Source organism: Balaenoptera borealis, assembly GCF_965194805.1.
Source record: "Balaenoptera borealis genome assembly, chromosome: 12".
NCBI classification, from domain to species: Eukaryota; Metazoa; Chordata; class Mammalia; order Artiodactyla; family Balaenopteridae; genus Balaenoptera; species Balaenoptera borealis.
In genome coordinates this window covers 46,800,164-46,808,649 of record NC_138869.1, presented here as the reverse complement: position 1 = coordinate 46,808,649, position 8,486 = coordinate 46,800,164, and the positions used below count along the sequence as shown (strand labels likewise).

The 8,486-nt window shown below is 50.8% G+C and overlaps 1 protein-coding gene and 1 pseudogene across 2 annotated transcripts; both read left to right on the top strand.

Moving 5' to 3' along the window:
- Positions 1-400: 400 nt before the first annotated feature.
- Positions 401-4,169, top strand: TMEM42 (transmembrane protein 42). The gene is made up of 3 exons (XM_082345613.1): positions 401-656; positions 2,534-2,680; positions 3,293-4,169. Exons 1-3 carry the CDS (start codon positions 465-467, stop codon positions 3,431-3,433), a joined length of 480 nt encoding a protein of 159 aa, XP_082201739.1. The 5' UTR covers positions 401-464; the 3' UTR covers positions 3,434-4,169.
- A 77-nt stretch (positions 4,170-4,246) lies between these two features.
- On the top strand, positions 4,247-8,040 carry LOC309608092 (protein SET pseudogene; annotated as a pseudogene). The gene has a single exon. The product of its transcript is annotated as a protein SET pseudogene (transcript).
- The last annotated feature ends 446 nt before the right edge of the window (positions 8,041-8,486 follow it).

Here is an 8,486-nt window from a genome sequence, read left to right as displayed (position 1 = left end):
GTTTTGCGCTTCTCGAACTAGAAGGTGCAGGCCAGACTCCTGGGGGTCTTGCTAAAATGCGTATTTTAATTCAATGGATGTGGGGCGGAGCCTGGGATGGGGCGTTTTAATCATATTCCCACGGGAAGCTGATGCTGGACCACACAGAGTGACAAGGATTGAAACTGCTAGGCAGCGAAGAGTTATTCTACAACAGCAAGCACAGTACCACAGTCAGCCTTGGACACCGGTCCAGCAGTGCTCCTCGGAAAGCCTAACCTAACACGGAAAGCCGCCCACCCTCGGGAGAAGGCTGTCTGTGGCTCGGCCGGCAGCCCCGCCCCTCGAGGCCCTCGCGGAGCCTCAATTGGTCACCCCTCTCACGTGAGCGTCTCATCACATGAGGCCGCCGTCCAATCGCGGAGCGCTCTCGGCCCAGCCGGTGGCTGGCGCGGCGGGCGCACGGAGAGGTGGTGGCGGGCACCATGGAGGGAAGGCGTCAGTTCGCCGGCGGAGGGGTGTGCGCGGCCGTCTACCCCGACGCCTCCGCCGGATTCCCCCCGCACCTCCAGGCGGGCGCAATGCGGCGCCGCTTCTGGGGCGTGTTCAACTGCCTGTGCGCCGGCGCGTTCGGGGCCTTGGCTGCCGCCTCCGCCAAGCTGGCCTTCGGCAGCGAGGTCGAGCCGGGGGCGCTGCTGCGGCGGGCCGGCGGGTGGGGCCGGGGCAGGAGGGGCGCTACGGGGCAGCGGGGCTTCGGGATGGAGCGGGGCTGGGGGCGCAGGGGGGCGCAGGGGGCCGCCTCACCGCCGCTGGCCTGTTTGGTCCACTCCGCAGCCGGGCAGTACTGACAGTGTGGGCAGGAAGGCATCCCTCGACTCCACATCACGCCCAACCCTCGTCCATTGTAGGTGGTAAGAGACGTCGGGGACTGAGGCTTGTTCCCTTACCAGGGACCTAAAATCTGTCCTCCGATTGGGCTAGTTCACTCTTGGGGAAGACGCACACCTCCTACATCCACTCTCTACCTCTCATTTTAAGCCCTTTATGCCCGAACATTTCTCTCCACGTGACTCTAAAGGTGAGACACCTGTTGCCCATCTCTTTAACTCCGTAGTTAATGGCTGTTTTGACTGGTCTCCCCTGCTGGCGGAAACTTGGGAATTTGGGATACCCTAGGTATAAGGGAGACTGAGAGAAACATTCTGGACATAACCCCGATGTTGAGAACTCCTTAACTGCCTCCCCATGTCTGCTAAGGTGTCCCTTTGCCTCTCCCATCGCGAGTCATAGGCCACCTTCCGCTTGTTAAAGAGATTTCATTGCATCTGCAACCCAGGGTTAGGCCCTGACCTGGACAGTACACAGGTTGATTCTTTAGGTTTAAGCTAATCCATTGGGAGCTGCCATGCTCGAGGTTGGTATCCTGTTGGGTGTAATTCTTGGAGTAAGTGGTCCAAAGTGAGATGAGTGACTATGAGCCATGAGGTTTTCTAGTCTTCTCAGTTGTGCATCAGACTTTGATAAGCCTTTACGTAAGCAGGCTGGCACTGGCACATAAAATGCTTCTGTGTAAATTATACAGAGACACTCCTTCCTCAAGACTGTATATTCAGCTGCTGATGAGAAATAAGAGGATGAGGTGTAGATGGGCACCATCCCCAGGGGAAGCAGCTCTGTCTGCAGGCAGGTTTATAACTCAAAACCAAGCAAGGGGTCTGCATATCCTTTGTGTAGGAGGCTTCTAAAGATCCTCTCTTCTTTCAGTGCTCTCCTTTAAAAAAAAAAAAAAGAAAAAAATCTGCAAGTTCTCCGAGTGATGCCTTGGGTCACCAGTCAAATAGTCCTCCGTGTGGTTTCTCTAGGCATGGCTGTGTCCTAGTTCAGATCATGGAGCTACACTTCCTGGGCCTGAATCCTGGCGGCTCCCCCCAGCTGTGGCGCTTTAGGCAGGTTACTTAATGCCTCAGGTTCTTTATCTGTAAAATGAAGTTAAGGAATAAATGAAAATGTACTTAAAACACTTAGCACAGGGCCTGGTACAGAGTAAAAGCTCAAGAATGCCCAGTGGGACCGGCCTGAGTGGGTTTTAGCCTTCACAGAATGGGGACGGGGGTTGGGGGTGGGGAGACGACTAATTCATGCTTTACCTGATCCCGGGAAGTGACGGCTCTGCCCCTGATTTACTCATCCCTCAGACTGAGCAATAACCACTTGGCTGAGACTGAATGAACTTCATGCACTGGTCACTGTGAGGCCAATAAGGGACTGGTGTTCAATAGAAGATAACTGGTATGGATTCGCATTTTACTTCTGCCCAAGGTCACATGGCTGGCAAGATGGCCAAATAAGTGTCTTCTCTGAGGTTGTTTCAGCTGTTAAATGGGTGTGCTCCCTGCTGAGGGTTAAGTGAAGCCCTGTGCAGGAAAGCTCTGAGGACCCCCAGGCTGTGGTGGCCCGGCTGCCAGCAGTAACCATGACCCTGGGTGCTGTGAGGGGGTCTGCCGGTCATGCTGCCCGGGGCTGGCCGTGGCTGCAGTGACGCTTTCTCCTGCAGGTGAACGTGGGCTTCTGCGTCTTAGGCATTATTGTGATGGCTACCACCAATTCTCTGATGTGGACGTTCTTTAGCCGGGGCCTCAGTTTCTCCATGTCTTCAGCCATTGCATCTGTCACGGTGACTTTTTCAAATATCCTCAGCTCGGTGAGTAGCCTGAGTGTACAGTTCCTCTGTCCCAAACCTGGGTTCTGGGAGGGTTCTGGGCGGGTTGTCCTCGGGCAACCCCTGCTTTCCCACATAGGAGAAGGGCCAGGAACTCAAGCAGAGGTTGGGCTGTGTCTTGACTCCCGGTGGCTGCTCCTCTAATCTCTAACTTGGAGGAATTCTCAAGTTAAATGGGGATGAAGTCCAACTGTCAAAAGCCTACTTGCTGCTCCTCAGGGGTCTGTGAACTCAGGCAGGAGATGTGGAGGGTCGAGGTTCTCTCCCAGGTGGGGCTGAGCCAGTCAGCCCTGCAGTCCGGGCGGGGAGGACTTGGTGGACCAGCTGTGTGCTGGGCCTGGCTGCCGGCCTCTACTGGGCTTTCTTGTGCGCTTTGCTGGGGCTGATGCTGTGAGGAGGTACCCTCCCCACTTCTCCAGGTGAGATATGCTGAAGGTAACAGATGGGTTTCAGGCCCAAGACTTGCAGCTCCAGACCTTTCCTCCCGCCCTAGGGGGGCACTCAGCCACAGGGGAGTCAGGTGGTGCCCACCCACCGTGGTCGCATCCTGTGGGCACGTGCCTGCCCAGCCTCACAGCTGTCTCTGTCCTGCAGGCCTTCCTGGGTTTTGTGTTGTATGGAGAGTGCCAGGAGGTCTTGTGGTGGGGAGGAGTCTTCCTCATCCTCTGCGGACTCACCCTGATCCACAGGGAGCTGCCACCACCCAGGAAGGCTCTTCCACACAAGCAGCAGTAGCGCCAGTGGGCTGGGCGGACCCGCTGGAAAGACAGCGATGGCGGCTCAGGCTCGGGCTGGCGTGTGGGGACTGCTTCTCAGGGCGATCTGGGTGTGCAGCCTTCTGACCCTCGGCCAAAGAGAGATGCTTCCCAGGGAACCAGGCCTGTGACCGAGCAGCCTTGTGGGTGGACAGCTCCGGCCTCTGTCAGGGGAAGTACACCGCAGCATGTTCTGCCCGAAGCCTTCTCGGTCCGTCTGCTCGGTGCTGATTCTCACGCTCCACAACCCACCCGGTGAGCCATGGCAGGTGTGGGAGACCCTGGGGTTGGTGGGCTTCCTGTATGGACTTGAAACCATTGCTGTAACTGCAGTCCTGTTGCCTAACAAAGGCCTGTCATGGAATTTTGGAATCAATGACTGGTGGGGCTTTTGACAACTTCACACTGATATGTCAGGCCATCAGCGTCATGCGTCTGGATTATGGCAAGAGAAGGAAAACTAGATTAATAAATACTTTTTTTGTAAGTTAAAACTGCCAGGCGTGGAATCTAAATTCTTTCCTACTTTTTTTCCTTTCCTAATTTTTTGGAGTAAGAGCAACCAGGGTGAGCTGCAATTCCCGGAGGGGGAGTTGAAACTCCTCCCCCCGCTTCCAGGCCTGGGGCTTGACTGCTCTCTGCCTGCCTGCGTGGTTCCTTCCTGACTTCACCCAGGCTGGCGCTCTTCAAATTCAGAAGCATCTGTCCATTCTCTTGGTACCAAGGAGAAAAGCTTGACCTCACTTTGGGGGCCTAGCTTTTTTTGGGGGGGGGGCCTAGTTTTATTTTACTTATTAGGAAAGGAAACTGGCCCAGAGGTTGCTCCCACCCCCTCATGTTACCTCTTCTGCCCTTTGGTCCTGTGACTTTTTTGTATCTTACGCCATGTGAATCTAATTCCTAGTTCAAAACAGTCTGTTTGCTGCCTGCACCGTCTCCCCGTGCATAGCTTCAAGTGCGATGCTCACCTGCTCCAGTTCCCCGGGGCTCCCCTGGCTGTCTGAGAGCCCTCTCAGCTCTCCTGAGCCTGACTGCCGGCCCCAGGTCTCCTTCCGCATCCCCCTGCTTTTCTGTTTGCCTTGGATTCCGTCCTCCTTCCCCTGTCCCTGGAAAACTCCTTCATATCCAACAGGGCACAATTTGCTGCTCTTTCTGAGCTCCCACAGGGGCCAAGGCCAAGCTGTGATTCACAGAATGGTAATTGACTAGCCGCACTTTGACACATTGAAGCCTCCCAGCCTCACTGGGAGGGAGGTATTTTTTTTTTAATTTATTTTATTTTATTTACTTTTGGCTGCATTGGGTCTTTGTTGCTACGCGCGGGCTTTCTCTAGTTGTGGCGAGCTGGGGCTACTCTTCGTTGCGACGTGCAGGCTTCTCATTGTGGTGGCTTCTCTTGTTGCAGAGCACAGGCTCTAGGTGTGCAGGCTTCAGTAGTTGTGGCGCACAGGCTCAGTAGTTGTGGCACACTGGCTTAGTTGCTCCACGGCGTGTGGGATCTCCCCGGACCAGGGCTCGAACCCGTGTCGCCTGCATTGGCAGCTGGATTCTTAACCACTGCGCCACCAGGGAAGAAGCCCAAAGGAGGTACTCTTGTTACTCTCATTTTAGAGGTGAGGAAACTAAGGCTCAGAGAGGTTGGGTCATTTGCCCAAGGTCACACAGCTAATGAATGCCCAAATCACTGTGTGACTCCAGGGTTTGGCTCTTAATCTGTATAACCATCCTGCCTCCCACTTCAGCACGTTAAAGCCCCGGAGAGGTCCTGTGGACGAGGATCCTGTTTTCCAGTGTCTAATAGCGCTCCCCAAGTCTCACCTCCTACCCCTCTGAAGGTGATGCTCCCTGGAACACTCTTCACATCTCCCTGGTCAAATCTGACCCCATTATTCTACCAGTGAGGAAGATGAAGGCCATTCAAGGCTCTGCAGGGTGTGTTCACATATGTGAGTCAGGCACCCATCCAAGGCCAGACATGAAGGCTGCTGAGAGCTGGTGGCCGGGCCTCCCTGAGCAGTTCATGAAAAGGGCAGGAAGAAGTCCATCTCGGAGCAGACGTTGTCACGAGGGGACCCAGCCTCCCATCCAGACGCCTGCCGGATACATAAAGATGCTTGAGGAAGAGGAGGCGGCTCGGGGAGACGGAGCAGCAGCTGGAGCACGGAGCGTGAGTGAGGGAGCTGAGCCGCCTGCCGGTCCGCTGTCGCCTCCCCTCCGTAAGCAGGAGCCCAGGCCGGGCCCGGCACACTGCCTCAGCCCCTCCCGCGTCTTCAGGCCGCAAGGGCAGCACGTGAGCCAGGGGGAGGGAGAGCGAGCCAGCGAGCGCCAGGAGGAGGCCGCAGAAGGGACCTCAGAAAAAGAACAGCAAGAAGCAATTGAACATATTGATGAAGTACAAAATGAAATAGACAGACTTAACGAACAAGCCAGTGAGGAGATTTTGAAAATAGAACAGAAATATAACAAACTCCGCCAACCATTTTTTCAGAAGAGGTCGGAATTGATCGCCAAAATCCCAAATTTGGGGGTAACAACGTTTGTTAACCATCCACAAGTGTCTGCACTGCTTGGGGAGGAGGATGAAGAGGCGCTGCATTATTTGACACGAGTCGAAGTGACAGAATTGGAAGATATTAAATCAGGCTACAGAATAGATTTTTATTTTGATGAAAACCCTTACTTCGAAAATAAAGTTCTTCCAAAGAATTTCATCTGAATGAGAGTGGTGATCCATCTTCAAAGTCCACTGAAATCAAATGGAAATCCGGAAAGGATCTGACAAAACGTTCAAGTCAAACGCAGAATAAAGCCAGCAGGAAGAGACAGCATGAGGAACCAGAAAGCTTCTTCACCTGGTTTACTGATCATTCTGATGCAGGTGCAGATGAGTTAGGAGAGGTCATCAAAGATGATATTTGGCCAAACCCATTACAGTACTACTTGGTCCCGGACATGGATGATGAGGAAGGAGAAGGAGATGATGATGATGATGAGAGGGAGAAGGATTGGAAGATATTGATGAAGAAGGGGATGAGGATGAAGGTGAAGAAGATGAAGATGATGATGAGGGGGAGGAAGGAGAGGAAGATGAAGGAGAAGATGACTAATGGAACACTGATGGATTCTGACCTTCCTTTTTAAATTTTCTCCAGTCCCTGGGAGCAAGTTGCAGTCTTTTTTTTTTTCTCCTCCTCCTCTTGTGCTCAGTTGCCCTGTTTTTGAGGTCTCTTTTCTCCTTTATACCGTGGCTCACAACTTATTTTGGGGGGAAATACCTTGAGCAGAATTCAGTGGGAAAAGAATCTCTACCCCTTTCTGTTCCAAATTCATTTTTATCCCGTCCTGTCTCAAAAAAACTTTATGGAATCAACACCACCATGCTCTGTGGGAAAAAAGAAAAACCTTCTGCTCCCTTAGCTCTGCTGGAAGCTGGAGGGTGCTAGGCCCCTGTGTAGTAATGCATAGAATTCTAGCTTTTTTCCTCCTTTCTCTGTATATTGATTGGGCTCAGAGATTACACTGTGTCTCTATGTGAATATGGACAGTTAACATTTACCAACATGTATCTGTCTACTTTCTGTTGTTTAAAAAAAAAAAAAACTTTAAAAAATGGGGTTATAAAAGGTCAGCAAAGGGTGGGTTTGAGATGATTGGGTGGGTTGAGTGGGCATTTTGACAACATGGTTTCTCCTTTGACATGTTTAATTGTGATGTTTAACGGACATCCTTGCAGTTTAAGATGACACTTTTAAAATAAAATTCTCTCCTAATGATGACTTGAGCCCTGCCACTCAATGGGAGAATCAGCAGAACCTGTAGGATCTTATTTGCAATTGACATTCTCTATTGTAATTTTGTTCCTGTTTATTTAAAAATTTTTCTTTTTGTTTCACTGGAAAGGAAAGATGATGCTCAGTTTTAAACGTTAAAAGTGTACAAGTTGCTTTGTTACAATAAAACTAAATGTGTACACACACACACACACACACACACACACACACACACACACACAGTGTTTGGTGCTGACCCAGACCATCTCACTCTCAACTCAACAGATGTGCCTGCAGGAGACCATGGGACACAATGAGATGTTTGTCTAAGAGGAAGGTTTGTCATTTTTCAAAAAGCAGAGAGATATGTGTCTCCATCTAAGAAGATGGGGAAGTGTTCACTGTGTCTCTTTACTCATTTCAGAGGTATCAAATCTTGATAAGAGAATGAACTGTGTATCTGAATTTGTCTTTCTGGTGTGCACCCTGGATGATGGGTTGGAGTTTGTTTGCTCTGGAGCTGGCAATTTGACATCCAGGTTCAACAGCCAATGGCCTGATAGGTCAGTGTTAACTAATTTTTTTTTCTGGTTTTAAAATTTTATTTATTTCTTTTTAATGTGTATAATTCAATAGTTTATTATATTCACAAAGTTCTGAACCATCACCACTGTCTAATTCCAGAACATCTTACCACCACAAAAAGAAACCCACACCATTAGCAGTCACTCTCTATCATATAAATAAAATCACACCACAAAAAGAAACCCACACCATTAGCAGTCACTCTCTATCATATAAATAAAATCACACAACATATGGTCTTTTGTGTCTGGCTTCTTTCATTTAGCATAATATCAATATTTTAAAGGTGCATCCATGTTGTAACATGTGTCAGTACTTTATTCCTTTTTATGACTGAATAATATTCCATTGTGTGGATGTACCACATTTGTTTATCAATATATCTTGTGATGGACATATGGATTGTTTCCACTTTGGCTGTTGGATAATTCTGTTAAGAATATTTGTGGGGTCTTCCCTGGTGGCGCAATGGATAAGACTCCGCGCTCCCAATGTGTGGGGCCTGGGTTTGATCCCTAGTCAGGGAACTAGATCCTACATGCATGCCGCAACTAAGAGTTTGCATGCCACAACTAAGGAACCCGTGTCCTGCAACTAAGGAGCTGGCGAGCCATAACTAAGAAACCCTGGAGCTGCAATTAAGGAGCCCGCCTGCCGCATTTAAGGAGCCCACCTGCT

Excerpts from the sequence above, each read along its gene's own strand:
- TMEM42 (XM_082345613.1), top strand. The coding sequence starts at position 465 with ATGGAGGGAAGGCGTCAGTTCGCCGGCGGAGGGGTGTGCGCGGCCGTC. Across the intron at positions 657-2,533 it reads AGCTGGCCTTCGGCAGCGAG|GTGAACGTGGGCTTCTGCGT; the intron begins GTCGAGCCGGGG and ends TTTCTCCTGCAG. Across the intron at positions 2,681-3,292 it reads TTTCAAATATCCTCAGCTCG|GCCTTCCTGGGTTTTGTGTT; the intron begins GTGAGTAGCCTG and ends TCTGTCCTGCAG.